Below are 20,391 nucleotides of genomic sequence, written 5' to 3'. Positions count from 1 at the left end.
CTTTTTAACCACCTACCATGGGTTATTTAGTTGGGCGCCAATGTAGAAGAACAGGGAAAATACACATTCCTGTCGAGTGCCCCGACCAGGAATCGAACCCGGGTCTCCGGCGTGGAAATCTACGGCTCTACCGGCTGAGCCAAAGAAGCATGCTCCGTCAGCTGAGTGACAGAGACCATATTTAACACTATTTACAAGCCACACCGACCCCCTCCTTTTACATCATTATACCCTCATAACCTCAACAAAATAAAAGTATATTCCTTATATTTACAGTTTTTCACGTAAATGAAACTTATTTATTCTTGCGGCAGTTGCATATTTTTTATCAAAATACCCATATTTTTGTCTCTCTTGTCATCGTCAACGAATTCTATTGAACATCTGATTGGAATCAAGTCATTCATATGTTTCCGCCAAAAGTGGGGTCATGACCCCACGTTACTACGCAATCGACTATTCTTGTAACAATAGAATCACCGTGCATGCTGTGCTATCTTTATACACTGATAATGATAATACATGTACTAGAAAGCATGGTTATTGAATCCATGTCAATGCAAACTGTAAATATTGGTTGATAACCAAGTTCACCAGCTGGGTCACTACAAATCCACAAAATCTTTCCACATTATTTTACTAACACATCATTCAAAGTCTTTAAAATACTGAAGTTTTGGTGTGGGATGCTGACAATGATATCAAATGTAACTGTTGAGCTAAATAAAACCATGCGATAAAAAGTTCACTGCATAATCAATTTTATTTCTACATTTGTATAAGGTCACATTCAACTTGTATTTTATATTTTTTTTTTTTCAAATTACTTAATTGCACCAATTGCTTCGGACTCTATATAAATATCTCATTTACATATGAAATTTACATATGACAGGTTAAGTAAATAATACATCATTTGTCTCTCCGAACACGATAATAGACGTACATAATAAAGGTAATATATGATGGAGAGGTATTCACAAACATGATATTCAACCTGATACAAAACGTTAAGACACAACTCACCCTCTTTGTAGAACTGTAAATGTGTACACATGTATTTCCATGTGTTCATTCTTTTGCTTATTCAGTTTAAAACTTTTGCAGTGTGTCAATGTTTGCACATTGCATCTGAGTAAAATTTGCAGTTGATATATATATATATATTGCCATGAGGAAATAAAGCAACAAAGTGTTTTCCATGACATTCGGAAAAAGAAACATGCACACCTTAGCACATATAATTTTAGAAACAAAGTCACTTTTATCATTTTGATGGCAGGACAATGTAAACATGAGAATATAATTAGCATTAATTAGATAATTACCACTTATACAGCCATGTTTTCATTCATATCAGAGATTCTAACAAACATAGATATTTTTTTTTTATAAAATCAACAAATCAGATAAAGTTCAAATTTCTGAAATCACATTGCTGATCCATAAATCTGATGTCATGCCACAAAGATCAACAGGCCTTACAGATATGGGTTGAGACGCAGTCAGCGACTAAGGACAACATTTAAACATTTTGTTATTGAAACAAAATGCTGTTTCTGAAAATAAAAATTATATGTATAATAAAAATACATACATCCTGGTCAGAAAATACCAATGATAATATCATACAATAATTACTTACTAGACAGAAAATACCAATGATATTATATATATCACTTACTGTCAGTTACTGGACAAATGAATTTATAATGATCATAAAAATATACCAACCTATACTTGTAAGATAAAGGTAAACACCACTATTAAAATGGTCCTATACATCCACAAAACTCCAGGGATTACTATCACTGACATGATATATCCACACCTGAACTATCTCATAGTAAAGCAACAGAAGACAGGTAATTTGATCCTTTGTGGTACATTACAGGAAATGTATAAAGGTACACTGTGGTTGAATATGTTGTTTTGAAGTTAGACATCACATTCTCTGTAATCTTCAAAGGAAGTCTCTACGCTCCTCTGATTGGTCAGGTTTTTTCTCTCTCCTGAACTGTCTTTAGTGATATAATGACAGTGATAGTAACCCCTGGAGTATTGAGGATGGGACAAAGACAGTCTCTACGCTCCTCTGATTGGTCAGGTTTTTCTGCCTTCAGTTTTTCTATGAGATAGTCCAGGGGTGGATATAACGACAGTGATAGTAACCCCTAGTATGGAGGATGAGTCCTATATGACATCATTATCCAGTGTACAATTAAAACCATCCTTGACTGGGATTATGATCACATTTATATATATGATTGTTAACTCTGGTGTATTGAAGACAATAGGTAAATTGTGCATCATGGAATGGAAAAGATTGACATTTCTAAAGAAACAAGGAATGTTTAGAACAAATATTTAATGTTAAGTTTCATGAGAAGAAATAAAGACATATATGTAATAATTAAAGAAATATTACTCGACTACAAACAACACCACAATGTGACATATAAATAGGGTACACTGGGTATTTATAAACGTTTATGACAATCTGTATGGTTAAAACATTTCCGATAAAAAGGTATTTTTATACATGTATATTTATCTCTAAATATGTGACCGAGACTTTTGTTCCAAATAATAACTATTGAATCACTATATTCCAGGTATTGCTACTGAGTCTGGCTATTGAAGTAAAGTTCTATACGATTACAAACGAACAAAAAAAAATTACTCAAAAATTCCCTTCTTATAAAAGTGAATATAACATCTATTAATGTTGTGATTTCTATTTCAAAACAAGTTCTCTGAAAATGATTTTTGTAGCACAAAATTGAAATTGATTGAAACACCTTTACCAGTAAATATAAACAAGATGTAATTTTCAAAGTATTAATTAGCAGAGGAAAACTTTCAAAGGAATCATTTTAACCAATGCACCAGGTACCACCTGGTTTTATTTGTCCATCACTATTAGTACTGTATACTGGCACTGAAGTTGGTCTGACCTAATCATACTGATACAACATACATCTACACTAAATATGAAAGACATTGTATTTAAATACATAAAATGATATGCAAATCTGTCAATATAATATGTGACAAGAGTACGATGGAAATCATGCGTAAGGCATTAAAATTCGGCAGCACTTTTAAGTCTAAATAAATGTACATGTAGATCTAAGCATCCATCCATTTCTACACATAATCAGCTAATACATGATTATCCAATTTAGTCTCAGACATAACATGATCTGTTAAACATATACATTATGTAATTAAAATGCAGACAAAAAAATCTTCATTTGGGCTGAAGAACCAAACTATCACTATTTAATATGAGTTTGTATTATGTGTACTGTATCTTACATAATTAATATTGATTATTCACTGGAAGTCTCGCCTCATACCTGGTAAGCTGATGTCTATAAAATTGTTAAACAATGCTGAACACAAGGCTGTAATGACTATTTCTCTGCTGTTATCATCCCAACAGGAAGGTATTCACTTCTTTCTCTTTAAAAGAATGCCTTGAAAATTCCTTGTAAAATATCACAATCTCATTTCCCACAGAGTCTGAAGTTTGAAGGATATCACATTCCCATCTTGGGTACAAAATGTCAGTTATCACATTAAAACAATAGTCCGTTGTTGTAGATCACAACGTTGTTTCTTTAGACGTCTTTCTTCCTTCTAAAATATCAAAATACCTATAAAAGTAAAGAAAATACTAATTAGCATTTTAATCCATGAAAATAATGAAGATCAGTTGTGACAATATATATTTATGGCATATTGCCCCTCCACAATAATATAACAATGCCTTTGTTTCTTGTGTACACAAGGAATTTGTAAAGAGTTACTTCCCTTGTCATAATATTTTAGCCTGACTATTTTTTGTGTGACATCGTCTATTGGATCTTCAGACATTACCAAAACACTATCAAGGTATTCCATTGAAGGCATGATGGCAAAAATCCAGAAATGTATCACTAAAGAAACAAATATAAAGTCAAACTGCCTTCGTGACCACCTCTGTTAAAAGACCACATGCTAAATAAGATCACTTCTGAGGGTACCAAAAGATTTCAATACAATTTAACCTGTGTATAAAGACAATTTGCCTATAAGGATCTTTTTCTTGGTCCCTTTGTTGGTCTTTATAGACAGGTTTGATTGTACATTTACAGGTCAAGTATAACCAGTTCTCATTTTTACTTCAGACAAAAAGTGATTTACCAAAAAATAAAATCTTACCCATCCAGTATATCGTCGAGCCACATACGATGATTGAGAGATTCTATCCATGTTGGAGGGATGGCCTCAATGCCAAGTTTACAGCCGAGTAAAGCTCCGGCCACGGCAGCATTAGCGTCAGCATCACCACCCTGTAATTGTAATACTTTATACATCACATAAGGTCATAATGCAAATATCTAGTAGAGCTCTGGCCATGGCAGTGTTAGCATCACCGCTCTGTTATTTTCATACTTTATACATCACATAAGGTCATAATGCAAATATCTAGTAGAGCTCTGGCCACGGCAGTGTTAGCATCACCGCCCTGTTATTTTCATACTTTATATATCACATAAGGTCATTAAATGCAAATATCTAGTAGAGTTCTGGCCACGGCAGTGTTAGCATCACTGCCCTGTTATTTTCATACTTTATACATCACATAAGGTCATAATGCAAATATCTAGTAGAGCTCTGGCCACGGCAGTGTTAGCATCACCGCCCTGTTATTTTCATACTTTATACATCACATAAGGTCATAAAGCAAATATCTAGTAGAGCTCCAGCCACGGCAGTGTTAGCATCACCGCCCTGTTATTTTTGATACTTTATACATCACATAAGGTCATAATGCAAATATCTAGTAGAGCTCTGGCCACGGCAGTGTCAGCATCACCGCCCTGTTATTTTCATACTTTATACATCACATAAGGTCATAATGCAAATATCTAGTAGAGCTCTGGCCACGGCAGTGTTAGCATCACCGCCCTGTTATTTTGATACTTTATACATCACATAAGGTCATAATGCAAATATCTAGTAGAGCTCTGGCCACGGCAGTGTCAGCATCACCGCCCTGTTATTTTCATACTTTATACATCACATAAGGTCATAATGCAAATATCTAGTAGAGCTCTGGCCACGGCAGTGTTAGCATCACCGCCCTGTTATTTTCATACTTTATACATCACATAAGGTCATAATGCAAATATCTAGTAGAGCTCCAGCCACGGCAGTGTTAGCATCACCGCCCTGTTATTTTGATACTTTATACATCACATAAGGTCATAATGCAAATATCTAGTAGAGCTCTGGCCACGCATGGCAGTGTCAGTAGCATCACCGCCCTGTTATTTTCATACTTTATACATCACATAAGGTCATAATGCAAATATCTAGTAGAGCTCTGGCCACGGCAGTGTTAGCATCACCGCCCTGTTATTTTCATACTTTATACATCACATAAGGTCATAATGCAAATATCTAGTAGAGCTCTGGCCACGGCAGTGTCAGCATCACCGCCCTGTTATTTTCATACTTTATACATCACATAAGGTCATAATGCAAATATCTAGTAGAGCTCTCAGCCACGGCAGTGTTAGCATCACTGCCCTGTTATTTTCATACTTTATACATCACATATGGTCATAATGCAAATATCTAGTAGAGCTCCAGCCACGGCAGTGTTAGCATCACCGCCCTGTTATTTTGATACTTTATACATCACATAAGGTCATAATGCAAATATCTAGTAGAGCTCTGGCCATGGCAGTGTCAGCATCACCGCCCTGTTATTTTCATACTTTATACATCACATAAGGTCATAATGCAAATATCTAGTAGAGCTCTGGCCATGGCAGTGTCAGCATCACCGCCCTGTTATTTTCATACTTTATACATCACATAAGGTCATAATGCAAATATCTAGTAGAGCTCTGGCCACGGCAGTGTTAGCATCACCGCCCTGTTATTTTCATACTTTATACATCACATAAGGTCATAATGCAAATATCTAGTAGAGCTCTGGCCACGGCAGTGTCAGCATCACCGCCCTGTTATTTTCATACTTTATACATCACATAAGGTCATAATGCAAATACCTAGTAGAGCTCCAGCCACGGCAGTGTTAGCATCACTGCCCTGTTATTTTCATACTTTATACATCACATATGGTCATAATGCAAATATCTAGTAGAGCTCCAGCCACGGCAGTGTTAGCATCACCGCCCTGTTATTTTGATACTTTATACATCACATAAGGTCATAATGCAAATATCTAGTAGAGCTCTGGCCATGGCAGTGTCAGCATCACCGCCCTGTTATTTTCATACTTTATACATCACATAAGGTCATAATGCAAATATCTAGTAGAGCTCTGGCCATGGCAGTGTCAGCATCACCGCCCTGTTATTTTCATACTTTATACATCACATAAGGTCATAATGCAAATATCTAGTAGAGCTCTGGCCACGGCAGTGTTAGCATCACCGCCCTGTTATTTTCATACTTTATACATCACATAAGGTCATAATGCAAATATCTAGTAGAGCTCTGGCCACGGCAGTGTCAGCATCACCGCCCTGTTATTTTCATACTTTATACATCACATAAGGTCATAATGCAAATACCTAGTAGAGCTCCAGCCACGGCAGTGTTAGCATCACTGCCCTGTTATTTTCATACTTTATACATCACATATGGTCATAATGCAAATATCTAGTAGAGCTCCAGCCACGGCAGTGTTAGCATCACCGCCCTGTTATTTTGATACTTTATACATCACATAAGGTCATAATGCAAATATCTAGTAGAGCTCTGGCCATGGCAGTGTTAGCATCACCGCCCTGTTATTTTCATACTTTATACATCACATAAGGTCATAATGCAAATATCTAGTAGAGCTCTGGCCACGGCAGTGTTAGCATCACCGCCCTGTTATTTTCATACTTTATATATCACATAAGGTCATTAAATGCAAATATCTAGTAGAGCTCCAGCCACGGCAGTGTTTGCATCACTGCCCTGTTATTTTCATACTTTATACATCACATAAGGTCATAATGCAAATATCTAGTAGAGCTCTGGCCACGGCAGTGTTAGCATCACCGCCCTGTTATTTTCATACTTTATACATCACATAAGGTCATAAAGCAAATATCTAGTAGAGCTCCAGCCACGGCAGTGTTAGCATCACCGCCCTGTTATTTTGATACTTTATACATCACATAAGGTCATAATGCAAATATCTAGTAGAGCTCTGGCCATGGCAGTGTCAGCATCACCGCCCTGTTATTTTCATACTTTATACATCACATAAGGTCATAATGCAAATATCTAGTAGAGCTCTGGCCACGGCAGTGTTAGCATCACCGCCCTGTTATTTTCATACTTTATACATCACATAAGGTCATAATGCAAATATCTAGTAGAGCTCTGGCCACGGCAGTGTCAGCATCACCGCCCTGTTATTTTCATACTTTATACATCACATAAGGTCATAATGCAAATACCTAGTAGAGCTCCAGCCACGGCAGTGTTAGCATCACTGCCCTGTTATTTTCATACTTTATACATCACATATGGTCATAATGCAAATATCTAGTAGAGCTCCAGCCACGGCAGTGTTAGCATCACCGCCCTGTTATTTTGATACTTTATACATCACATAAGGTCATAATGCAAATATCTAGTAGAGCTCTGGCCATGGCAGTGTCAGCATCACCGCCCTGTTATTTTCATACTTTATACATCACATAAGGTCATAATGCAAATATCTAGTAGAGCTCTGGCCACGGCAGTGTTAGCATCACCGCCCTGTTATTTTCATACTTTATACATCACATAAGGTCATAATGCAAATATCTAGTAGAGCTCTGGCCATGGCAGTGTCAGCATCACCGCACTGTTATTTTCATACTTTATACATCACATAAGGTCATAAAGCAAATATCTAGTAGAGCTCCAGCCACGGCAGTGTTAGCATCACCGCCCTGTTATTTTCATACTTTATACATCACATAAGGTCATAATGCAAATATCTAGTAGAGCTCTGGCCACGGCAGTGTTAGCATCACCGCCCTGTTATTTTCATACTTTATACATCACATAAGGTCATAATGCAAATATCTAGTAGAGCTCTGGCCACGGCAGTGTTAGCATCACCGCCCTGTTATTTTCATACTTTATACATCACATAAGGTCATAAAGCAAATATCTAGTAGAGCTCCAGCCACGGCAGTGTTAGCATCACCGCCCTGTTATTTTCATACTTTATACATCACATAAGGTCATAAAGCAAATATCTAGTAGAGCTCCAGCCACGGCAGTGTTAGCATCACCGCCCTATTATTGTAATACTTTATACATCACATAAGGTCATAATGCAAATATCTAGTAGAGCTCTGCCCACAGCAGTGTTAGCATCACCGCCCTGTTATTTTCATACTTTATACATCACATAAGGTCATAATGCAAATATCTAGTAGAACTCTGGCCACGGCAGTGTTAGCATCACCGCCCTGATATTGTAATACTTTTCATCACATAAGGTCATAATGCAAATATCTAGAAGAGCTCCAGCCATGGCCGCATTAGCATCACCATGTTGTAATTATAATCTTTCAGTTTAAACACCATAAAAGGTACACAAATAAGCCACTGATCTACAATAATTAATGTTTTCTCTTATCAATGCAACATTAACACCACATGAAGAAAAAATTAAATCATTTCAATCACAAAAAGATCCATGAACAAGTGTATATATAAATTTTAAAAAACTTTATATCAACAATTCTTAACACTAAGTACTTTGATAATTGATCAGTACCTCAAGCACTATATCCTGAATGGCCTGTCTGAAGTCCTTCTGTCGCAGTGCCCACAGCCCTGCCCCTAGGGTCTTGTATGTGTAGTTGGTACGTCCAGGCTCATCCAACTTCAGATCCTTTAGGGAGCAGGAGGACATGTAGCGTCTTAATTCTTTCACCTGGCAAGAAACAAATCATAAGGGTCACCTAACAAGATGTCACATGTTACCAGGGTCACCTAGAGACATATATGTCACAGGTTATCAGGGTCACCTAGCAATATATGTCACAGGTTATCAGGGTCACCTAACAATAAATGTCACAGGTTATCAGGGTCACCTAGCAATATATGTCACAGGATATCAGGGTCACCTAACAATATATGTCACAGGTTATCAGGGTCATCTAGCAATATATGTCACAGGTTATCAGGGTCATCTAGCAATATATGTCACAGGTTATCAGGGTCATCTAGCAATATATGTCACAGGTTATCAGAGTCACCTAACAATATATGTCACAGGTTATCAGGGTCACCTAGCAATGTATGTCACAGGATATCAGGGTCACCTAGCAACACATGTCACAGCTTTTGGGATATATCACTTATTGATAACTCACCATATCCACCTGAACATAGGTCGGTAAATTTATAATGTCAAGTTATTCGACTCAAGCTTCATTAAAAAACAGAAATCCTATTACCTAATCAATCACCTTTACACAGATATATTAATATATTCATATTCATATCTCAGTTTTTTGTTATCTCAATCAGATGTTTAGGACAGCCATGTAAACATTTCCTGTGTTCTTACCTCCTCAAATGTTTAAGACAGCCATGTAAACATTTCCTGTGTACTTACCTCCTCAGATGTTTAGGACAGCAATGTAAACATTTCCTGTGTTCTTACCTCCTCTGATGTTTAGGACAACCATGTAAACATTTCCTGTGTACTAACCTCCTCAGATATTTAGGACAGCCATGTAAACATTTCCTGTGTACTAACTTCCTCAGATATTTAGGACAGCCATGTAAACATTTCCTGTGTACTCACCTCCTCAGATATTTAGGACAGCCATGTAAACATTTCCTGTGTACTTACCTCCTCAGATGTTTAGGACAGCCATGTAAACATTTCCTGTGTACTAACCTCCTCAGATGTTTAGGACAGCCATGTAAACATTTCCTGTGTAAACCTCCTCAGATGTTTAGGACAGCCATGTAAACATTTCCTGTGTACTCACCTCCTCAGATGTTTAGGACAGCCATGTAAACATTTCCAGTGTTCTTACCTCCTCAGATGTTTAGGACAGCCATGTAAACATTTCCTGTGTACTTACCTCCTCAGATGTTTAGGACAGCCATGTAAACATTTCCTGTGTACTTACCTCCTCAGATATTTAGGACAGCCATGTAAACATTTCCTGTGTACTCACCTCCTCAGATGTTTAGGACAGCCATGTAAACATTACCTGTATACTCACCTCCTCAGATGTTTAGGACAGCCATGTAAACATTTCCTGTGTACTTACCTTCTCAGATGTTTAGTACAGCAATGTAAACATTTCCTGCATACTCCCCTTCTCAGATGTTTAGGACAACCATGTAAACATTTCCAGTGTTCTTACCTCCTCAGATGTTTAGGACAGCCATGTAAACATTTCCTGTGTACTTACCTCCTCAGATGTTTAGGACAGCCATGTAAACATTTCCTGTGTACTTACCTCCTCAGATATTTAGGACAGCCATGTAAACATTTCCTGTGTACTCACCTCCTCAGATGTTTAGGACAGCCATGTAAACATTACCTGTATACTCACCTCCTCAGATGTTTAGGACAGCCATGTAAACATTTCCTGTGTACTTACCTTCTCAGATGTTTAGTACAGCCATGTAAACATTTCCTGCATACTCCCCTTCTCAGATGTTTAGGACAACCATGTAAACATTTCCTGTGTACTTACCTCCTCAGATGTTTAGGACAGCCATGTAAACATTTCCTGTGTACTAACCTCCTCAGATGTTTAGGACAGCCATGTAAACATTTCCTGTGTAAACCTCCTCAGATGTTTAGGACAGCCATGTAAACATTTCCTGTGTACTCACCTCCTCAGATGTTTAGGACAGCCATGTAAACATTTCCAGTGTTCTTACCTCCTCAGATGTTTAGGACAGCCATGTAAACATTTCCTGTGTACTTACCTCCTCAGATGTTTAGGACAGCCATGTAAACATTTCCTGTGTACTTAACTCCTCAGATATTTAGGACAGCCATGTAAACATTTCCTGTGTACTCACCTCCTCAGATGTTTAGGACAGCCATGTAAACATTACCTGTATACTCACCTCCTCAGATGTTTAGGACAGCCATGTAAACATTTCCTGTGTACTTACCTTCTCAGATGTTTAGTACAGCAATGTAAACATTTCCTGCATACTCCCCTCCTCAGATGTTTAGGACAGCCATGTAAACATTTCCTGTGTACTTACCTCCTCAGATGTTTAGGACAGCCATGTAAACATTTCCTGTGTACTTACCTCCTCAGATATTTAGGACAGCCATGTAAACATTTCCTGTGTACTCACCTCCTCAGATGTTTAGGACAGCCATGTAAACATTACCTGTATACTCACCTCCTCAGATGTTTAGGACAGCCATGTAAACATTTCCTGTGTACTTACCTTCTCAGATGTTTAGTACAGCAATGTAAACATTTCCTGCATACTCCCCTTCTCAGATGTTTAGGACAACCATGTAAACATTTCCTGTGTACTTACCTCCTCAGATGTTTAGGACAACCATGTAAACATTTCCTGTGTACTAACCTCCTCAGATGTTTAGGACAGCCATGTAAACATTTCCTGTGTAAACCTCCTCAGATGTTTAGGACAGCCATGTAAACATTTCCTGTGTACTCACCTCCTCAGATGTTTAGGACAGCCATGTAAACATTTCCAGTGTTCTTACCTCCTCAGATGTTTAGGACAGCCATGTAAACATTTCCTGTGTACTTACCTCCTCAGATGTTTAGGACAGCCATGTAAACATTTCCTGTGTACTTAACTCCTCAGATATTTAGGACAGCCATGTAAACATTTCCTGTGTACTCACCTCCTCAGATGTTTAGGACAGCCATGTAAACATTTCCAGTGTTCTTACCTCCTCAGATGTTTAGGACAGCCATGTAAACATTTCCTGTGTACTTACCTCCTCAGATGTTTAGGACAGCCATGTAAACATTTCCTGTGTACTTAACTCCTCAGATATTTAGGACAGCCATGTAAACATTTCCTGTGTACTCACCTCCTCAGATGTTTAGGACAGCCATGTAAACATTACCTGTATACTCACCTCCTCAGATGTTTAGGACAGCCATGTAAACATTTCCTGTGTACTTACCTTCTCAGATGTTTAGTACAGCAATGTAAACATTTCCTGCATACTCCCCTTCTCAGATGTTTAGGACAGCCATGTAAACATTTCCTGTGTACTTACCTCCTCAGATGTTTAGGACAGCCATGTAAACATTTCCTGTGTACTTACCTCCTCAGATATTTAGGACAGCCATGTAAACATTTCCTGTGTACTAACCTCCTCAGATGTTTAGTACAGCCATGCAAATATTTCCTGTGTACTCACTTCCTCAGATGTTTAGTACAGCAATGTAAACATTTCCTGCATACTCCCCTTCTCAGATGTTTAGGACAGCCATGTAAACATTTCCTGTGTACTAACCTCCTCAGATGTTTAGGACAGCCATGTAAACATTTCCTGTGTACTTACCTCCCCAGATATTTAGGACAGCCATGTAAACATTTCCTGTGTACTCACCTCCTCAGATGTTTAGGACAGCCATGTAAACATTTCCTGTGTACTTACCTCCTCAGATATTTAGGACAGCCATGTAAACATTTCCTGTGTACTCACCTCCTCAGATGTTTAGGACAGCCATGTAAACATTTCCTGTGTACTCACCTCCTCAGATGTTTAGGACAGCCATGTAAACATTTCCAGTGTACTCACCTCTTCAGATGTTTAGAACAGCCATGTAAACATTTTACTGTGTACTTACCTCCTCAGATATTTAGGACAGCCATGTAAACATTTCCTGTGCACTCATCTCCTCAGAATTTCCTGTGTACTTACCTCCTCAGATGTTTAGGACAACCATGCAAATATTTCCTGTGTACTCACTTCCTCAGATGTTTAGGACAGCCATGTTAACATTTCCTGTGTACTTACCTCCTCAGATGTTTAGGACAACCATGCAAACATTTCCTGTGCACTCACCTACTCAGATTTTTAGGACAGTCATGTAAACATTTCCTGTGTACTCACCTTCTCAGATGTGTAGGACAGCCATGTAAACATTTCCTGTGAACTTACCTCCTCAGATGTTTAGGACAGTCATGTAAACATTTCCCGTGTACTCCCCTTATGAGATGTTTAGGACAGTCATGTAAACATTTCCTGTGTACTTACCTCCTCAGATGTTTAGGACAGCCATGTAAACATTTCCTGTGTGCTCCCCTTATGAGATGTTTAGGACAGGCTCCCCTTATGAGATCATGTAAACATTTCCTGTGTACTTACCTCCTCAGATGTTTAGGACAGTCATGTAAACATTTCCTGTGTACTCACCTCCTCCGCTGTACTTAATATCTTGGCAGCATACTTGTACGTTTCATCAATAATTCCATCAACATGGTAGTTTCCATTTTTCTTTATATGGCGCTCATTTTTCTGCAGCATAAGGGCAATGGCGACTGTAACAGCTACACAAGATGCTTGACACCTAGACCAAATGAATCATGAAGTTAGATTTCCAGGGCAGTCACACAAAGTACATAAGAAACTTATTCCAATACAAATCATATGTGCATCAGCATTTTAATTTTTTCTTCATTATATTACTTTTAAAGTCTTCAATATAATAACTATCTGAGTGTCTGAGCTTATGCCTGTGTTTATGACCTTATGTCTGGGTGTGTGACCTTACCTTATGTCTGGGTGTGTGACCTTACCTTATGTCTGGGTGTGTGGCCTTACCTTATGTCTGGGTGTGTGACCTTACCTTATGTCTGGATGTGTGACATTACCTTATGTCTGGGTGTGTGACCTTACCTTATGTCTGGGTGTGTGACCTTACCTTATGTCTGGGTGTGTGACCTTACCTTATGTCTGGGTGTGTGACCTTACCTTATGTCTGTGTGTATGACCTTACCTTATGTCTGGGTGTGTGACCTTACCTTATGTCTGGGTATGTAACCTTACCTTATGTCTGGGTGTGTGACCTTACCTTATGTTTGGGTGTGTGACCTTACCTTTGGTTTGGGTGTGTGACCTTACCTTATGTCTAGGTGTGTGACCTTACCTTTGGTATTGGTGTGTGACCTTACCTTATGTCTGGGTGTGTGACCTTACCTTATGTCTGGGTGTGTGACCTTACCTTATGTCTGGGTGTGTGACCTTACCTTATGTCTGGGTGTGTGACCTTACCTTATGTCTGGGTGTGTGACCTTACCTTATGTCTAGGTGTGTGACCTTACCTGATGTCTGGGTGTGTGACCTTACCTTTGGTTTTGGTGTGTGACCTTACCTTATGTCTGGGTGTGTGACCTTACCTTATGTCTAGGTGTGTGACCTTACCTGATGTCTGGGTGTGTGACCTTACCTTTGGTATTGGTGTGTGACCTTACCTTATGTCTGGGTGTGTGACCTTACCTTATGTCTGGGTGTGTGACCTTACCTGATGTCTGGGTGTGTAGTTTTACATATGTCCAGTGTATGTTTGATGACTTTCCCTATAGTGTGATAACAGTGAACACCTATTACAGCCGTTCGAGATATAGCACCATTGGTGGCTAGTAGCTTCCGAGAGTCCCGCCAAACAATTTCAGCTGCCTACAATGTACAGAAAGTAGATTTTATACAATAGATCCTAGGGGGATCTTGGCACCCACCAAAAATGATATATGTCTGACAAATTGAAAGAGGAAAATTTCCTCTGCTTTTCAAACTTTACTATCAAAATCCAAGATGGTGCCAGTCGGCCATATTGAAGACCGATATCTCCCAAAATGAAATATACACAACCTACATATGAAATTTGAGACAGATTCCTTCTGTAATTGCTCAGAAATAGTGGTAACAAACTTCAAGTACTTAACACAAAGATGGCAGCCAGTCAGCCATCTTGTTGATCGATTAGTACCAAAATGCAATATGCACAACTAGGGCTTAAGGGGGACCTAGATTAGAAATTTGAAACAGATCCCTTGAGTACTTTCTGAGAAATAGCGGTAAAAATCTTCAATTTCCAAAATCCAAGATGGCTGCCTGACAGCCATATTGTTTTCCGATCAGTCTCAAAATCAGCAAGACACTTCTAGGGCTTTAGGGAAGCCTACAAATGAAATTTGAGACGGATCCCTTCAATACTTTCTGAGAAATAGCCAGGGTTCTCACTAAGTTTTTGAATAGATGGTTGAAAATTTATAATAGGTGGTTGAGGGCCACAAGCCTCCATGGGGCCAATACTTATTTCTGACAAAAATAGCCGGTTGTAAACAAGGAAATACACGGCTGTTTTTTCCGGCAACCGGCATTTAACGAGAACCCTAAATAGCGATAACAAAAAACTACCAGGTGGTATAGTGGGTTTTCTCCAGGCACTCCGGTTTCCTCCCACACTAAGACACCTCGCGTGCTTATATCCGGGCCATCGAGAGTGATTTGCATACATTGTATAACTTGTTTCGTAATCAATGTAAAACAAATAAAATTTCTTTTTAACTACCAAAATCCATGATGGCTGTCTGGCGGCCATATTATTTTCATCAAAATCAGCATGACACTCCTAGGGTCCTAGGGGAACCTACATATGAAATTTGAGACAGATCCCTTCAGTACTTTCTGAGAAATAGCGGTAACAAACATAAACTGCCAAAATCCAAGATGGCTGCCTGGTGGCCATATTGTTTTTTCAATCAGTCTGAAAATCAGCATGACACTGCTAGGGACCAAGGGAACCATCTGATGATGGCGGGCTAAAATTTCAGGTGCTTATAAAATACAGAAATAATGTTTTAGTAACATACCCAAGTACACTGTATAATTGTTGATCAGTTAATAAATATTTGTTTTTTGAATAAAGCAGAGGTTGATTATAAGCAAGTCACTGTTTTGAAGCAGTGCTTAGTTCTACACCTTAATCAATAGTTCTAAAACAAGAGATCCCAGAGGGATCTTGGCGCCGACCAAAGAATGATCTATATCTGACAAAGGAAAGATGGATCTTTTCTCTACTCTTTAAACTTTTTCAAACATACTACATATAAAATTTGAGACAGATCGCTTCAGTACCTTTTGAGAAATAGCGGTAACAAACTTCAACTATCAAAATCCAAGATGACTCCTTGGCAGCCATCTTGTTGATCAATCGGTCCCAAATCACAATATGCACAACTAGGGCCCTAGGGGAACCTACATGTGAAATTTGAGAAAGATCCATTTAATACTTTCTGAGAAATAGCGATAACAAACTTTGAATATAAAAATCCAAGATGGCTGCCTGGCAGCAATCTTGTTGACCGATCGGTCCCAAATCACAATATGCACAACTAGGGCCCTAGGGGAACCTACATATGAATTTTGAGACAGATCCCTTCAGTACTTTCTGAGAAGTAGGGATAACAAACTTTGAATAACAAAATCCAAGATGGCGGCCTGGTGGCCATCTTGTTCACCGATTGGTCCAAAAATGCAATATGCACAACAAGGGCCCTAGGGGAACCTACATATTAAATTTGAGAAAGATCCCTTCAGCACTTTTTGAGAAATAGGGATATCAAACCTTAACAATCAAAATCCAAGATGGCCGCCTGTTGTTTTTCCGATCAGCCTCAAAATCTGTATGGCACAAAAAAGGACCAAGGGTAACCTCCATGTGAAGTTTGAACAAAATCCCTTCAGTAGTTCTCAAGAAATATCGATAACAAACTTCAACTGCTAAAATCAAAGATGGCTGCCTGGCGGCCATCTTGTTTTTCCGATCAGCCTCAAAATCTGTATGGCACAACTAGGGACCAAGGGTAACCTCCATGTGAAGTTTGAACAAAATCCCTTCAGTAGTTCTCAAGAAATATTGATAACAAACTTCAACCGCCAAAATCAAAGATGGCTGCCTGGCGGCCATCTTGTTTTTCCGATCAGCCTCAAAATCTGTATGGCACAAATGTGGACCAAGGGGACCCTCCATGTGAAGTTTGAACAAAATCCATGCAGCAATTTTTAAGAAATAGTGATAACAAGCATTGTTTATGGACGAACGGCGGACGGCGGACGCAGGGCGATTTGAATAGCCCACCATCTGATGATGGTAGGCTAAAAATCTTTAAAAAGGTACAATTTGTAATTGTAAGGATACAATATGATGTGTATACCAACTTTTTCAGGAGTCTCTGAGAACTGTGGATGATTTACGACAGCTTTCACTTGTGGACACATGCCTAGACCACATACATCTCCTAACTCTGGAAATCCATGTTCTGACCAGTCAATTAACCGTCGGGCAAAGTCAATAGGTATCACCTTAAATACAGATCAATGTGTAAAATTAGTCAACTGAAAAAAGGTAAATTCATTGCATTATTGAATTAGAATTCTTAGTCATAACCAAATAATAACTATCTGATATTGTTAAACAAATTATTATTTAATAATCCATATTCCTGATCTTAGCTAGTATAAAGAATTTGTTTTTAACAATAATGTATCTTTCAGTCATATTTCACATTATCACACATAAATATGTGTAACCCTATTATTGAATCTGTAATTTTGTGATCCTTATTAATATAAGCTAAATTGATTGTAAAAGCTTCATTCTGAGATTACCTCCCCTTTGTTCTGTAGTATTGACTGAAGAATAAGAAGCATTATATCAGACTCATCCGTCCAGTCTCCAATTTTCCATTTCCTTCTGTGACTGTCTGGAACTATTTTCTTATGGACCAGTTCAAACTTATGATACACTTCTCTGTATTTCTATAAAACAAAGACACATATATAATAATAATTGGCTTTATTTCTAGTCTCTGACACTTTGAGTCAGAGATTTAACACATGTAAACATAACTCACACATCTAAGATCTTGTTAACACTAATTAAAATCATTTATACATGCATATACATAAAATAATGTACCGGTATAGTATATGTGTAAACAAGACCAAAGTTTAACACATATATAGTTTTCAATGCAAGAAAAAAACAACTTTATTTTGCTAATGAATTATTGTCTATGATGATCATGATTTTATCTTTCTATATATGTTACATCACTGTTACACAAGTTTAAGGCTTTACCTTCTTTGTTTCATCTCTTGTCAAAGTCTCTGTCAGCAAACCGAGAGCATCACCAATACAATGGCCATAAACTGTAGCATATATTCTGTCATATACTCGATGAACTTCTTTTCTAATCATCTTGAAAATGGATTAAAAAGGCAGATAAATCAGCTATTCAATACATGAAATATATTATCTAGAAATAATTAGTATATAATACCAGACATGTTAACATTTGGTGACCAAAAAGAGGTAGATTTTTGACTCAAAAGCGGTAGCATTACAGGCGGCATTTTTTCGTGGCGCGTCAGAGATATATAAATATCAATAATATCCAAAATAATTACAAAAACATACTTTGTTAACAAATTATGTTTTAACTTTGATTATCACCATAGGCCTTGATGGCTCATTTTGCATTTTTTTTAATGTTAATTAAGGCTTACATTACATTTAGAAGTTGAAAAATGCCAATAAACATATTGTAAACTTTTATTTCAATGCTATTTATCACCTTTTTTAAATATACATTTTGTCTACTGATTTTTTTTTTTTTTTTTCTTTCCACTTTTTTTGGAAAACATGCTGGACTCATTTTCTTTTGATTTATGCAAGAAAAAATACAAATATTTGTTTCTAAAATTTACACCAATGTTCTAGAGAAATAATCCCCCTGCAAAAAAAAAGATTTTTTTTTTAGTAAAATCCTGAACATTTATACGAATCCGGCTCCTCTATTAGAATCAACCCATTCCAAAATGGCGGCCATTACGATTGCAAAGTTTATGACTTTCAGAAAACACTATATGCCTATTTTACATTAAAAATGTGAGTAAATCATTTCAATTATAGTTAGTGTTTGTTTTTGAAATGATGCGAATTAGTTTTAGGCACCAAATTTATTGAAAGGCCAGATGACTGTAGACCTACGTAATACACATCGTTAACGTTATTACACTCAGACATGTGAAATAAGTGACACCACCAATCCAAGGTGGAACTTGCCCCAAGCTGCTAATTAGAACAAGTGGGTGTTGATCAGGGACTGTTCACACCTCCTATGTTTACTTAATTATCAAGTCCCCCTAATCTGTCTGGTATGCATTTTGAAGCTGCCATGTCAGCCCCAACCGTCTTTAAAAATTTCAGAAATCGGAAGAAGAAAAATTAAGAAAATGTTTTGCAGAAATCGGAATATTTGGATATTAAAGCGGTAGGCAGAATATCAGTCTCAAAAGCAGTAGACTTCCGCCTGAATCGGTAGGGTTAACATGTCTGATAATACTGATAGTTCTTATTTTAATGAAGAAGTGGCTACAGGAGTACAGGCTGCATGGAAATTTATATTCTATGTTAAAATAAAAAAATATCTCCTGTAAAAATGTACAGTCCTGAACGACCCAGTTAAGTATATGTGCCCCCTCCCCTTTTTAAGATGTAAAGTTAATGGGAAATGCTGCCCCACCTTTTGATAGGTATAGTTATGTAAAGGCGGAGATATCATTTTGGCTGAAAAATGCATGGACCATTTTAAACATAAAGAACGCCCTCACCCAAACATAATATTAAAATTGAGGGGTCAATGGCCAAGACCTTCCAAAATGATCCCAGTTTGTCTCCCTTGATCTGTATATCAATATTGTTTACAGAGATTTCGTTAGCAAATAGTAGCCCACTTTCGAATTGAGATCCATGTTTCGGCTTTTAATTAATCAAAATAGCCTTCAATAAGACTACAGTAGCGATACATAACAGCTGTATGCCAGTATCTGAGTATCTGGGGATTGATCTTCAAATTCCAAACGGAAAGACATCGGTAAAATACCCAAAATACAAACATATAAAATATGTTATTGTGTAAATTATGATAACAAGAACATGTTATACGAGTTGGCAAGTTAATTACCCGAGTGTAAGGGCGATATCTCTTTGTTGGAGTAGATGTTGATTTCAATTTCCCGCTGAGCGGGCTCAGAAACGTCGCCATCTTTGTATATGTGGTACTCAACACAGGCAATTTCGTAAATTCTCAATCGAACCAAATTTGTGGTAAGGCTGTATATGCACATTCCAATGCCCACAATAAGCGTATAAAGAACTTATTGTTTTAAGCTTTGTTCAGGTGTTATATTATTGTTTATTTATTTATAAGAATAATATCATAAATATTTTTGGTTTATTTTTTAGGAACCAGACCTATTGAAAAAAAACATTTGTCGTTAATTTTACGTTCTCGGACCATTTACTTGCACAT

General features: G+C 37.7%; 1 protein-coding gene across 1 annotated transcript; it reads right to left on the bottom strand.

Moving 5' to 3' along the window:
- Window positions 1-744: 744 nt before the first annotated feature.
- On the bottom strand, window positions 745-20,194 carry LOC138305178 (ADP-ribosyl-[dinitrogen reductase] glycohydrolase-like). Its single transcript, XM_069245602.1, has 9 exons — window positions 20,044-20,194; window positions 18,156-18,275; window positions 17,684-17,833; window positions 17,234-17,377; window positions 14,535-14,689; window positions 13,427-13,580; window positions 8,801-8,959; window positions 4,210-4,340; window positions 745-3,662 (listed from the first exon to the last, which is right to left on the bottom strand). Exons 1-9 carry the CDS (start codon window positions 20,122-20,124, stop codon window positions 3,611-3,613), a joined length of 1,146 nt encoding a protein of 381 aa, XP_069101703.1. The 5' UTR covers window positions 20,125-20,194; the 3' UTR covers window positions 745-3,610.
- Between the last annotated feature and the right edge of the window lie 197 nt (window positions 20,195-20,391).

The sequence above is a fragment of the Argopecten irradians genome, chromosome 12 (genome assembly GCF_041381155.1).
Source record: "Argopecten irradians isolate NY chromosome 12, Ai_NY, whole genome shotgun sequence".
Classification (NCBI taxonomy): domain Eukaryota; kingdom Metazoa; phylum Mollusca; class Bivalvia; order Pectinida; family Pectinidae; genus Argopecten; species Argopecten irradians.
Note: the sequence above shows the minus strand (reverse complement) of the source record. Positions and strands in the feature narration are given on the sequence as shown.

Coding starts and splice junctions, on each gene's coding strand:
- LOC138305178 (XM_069245602.1), bottom strand. CDS start 20,124: ATGGCGACGTTTCTGAGCCCGCTCAGCGGGAAATTGAAATCAACATCT. Junction 8,960..13,426: donor TATTAAGTACAGCGGAGGAG/GTGAGTACACAG, acceptor GTTTCTTGCCAG/GTGAAAGAATTAAGACGCTA. Junction 4,341..8,800: donor TTCAGGATATAGTGCTTGAG/GTACTGATCAAT, acceptor TTACAATTACAG/GGTGGTGATGCTGACGCTAA.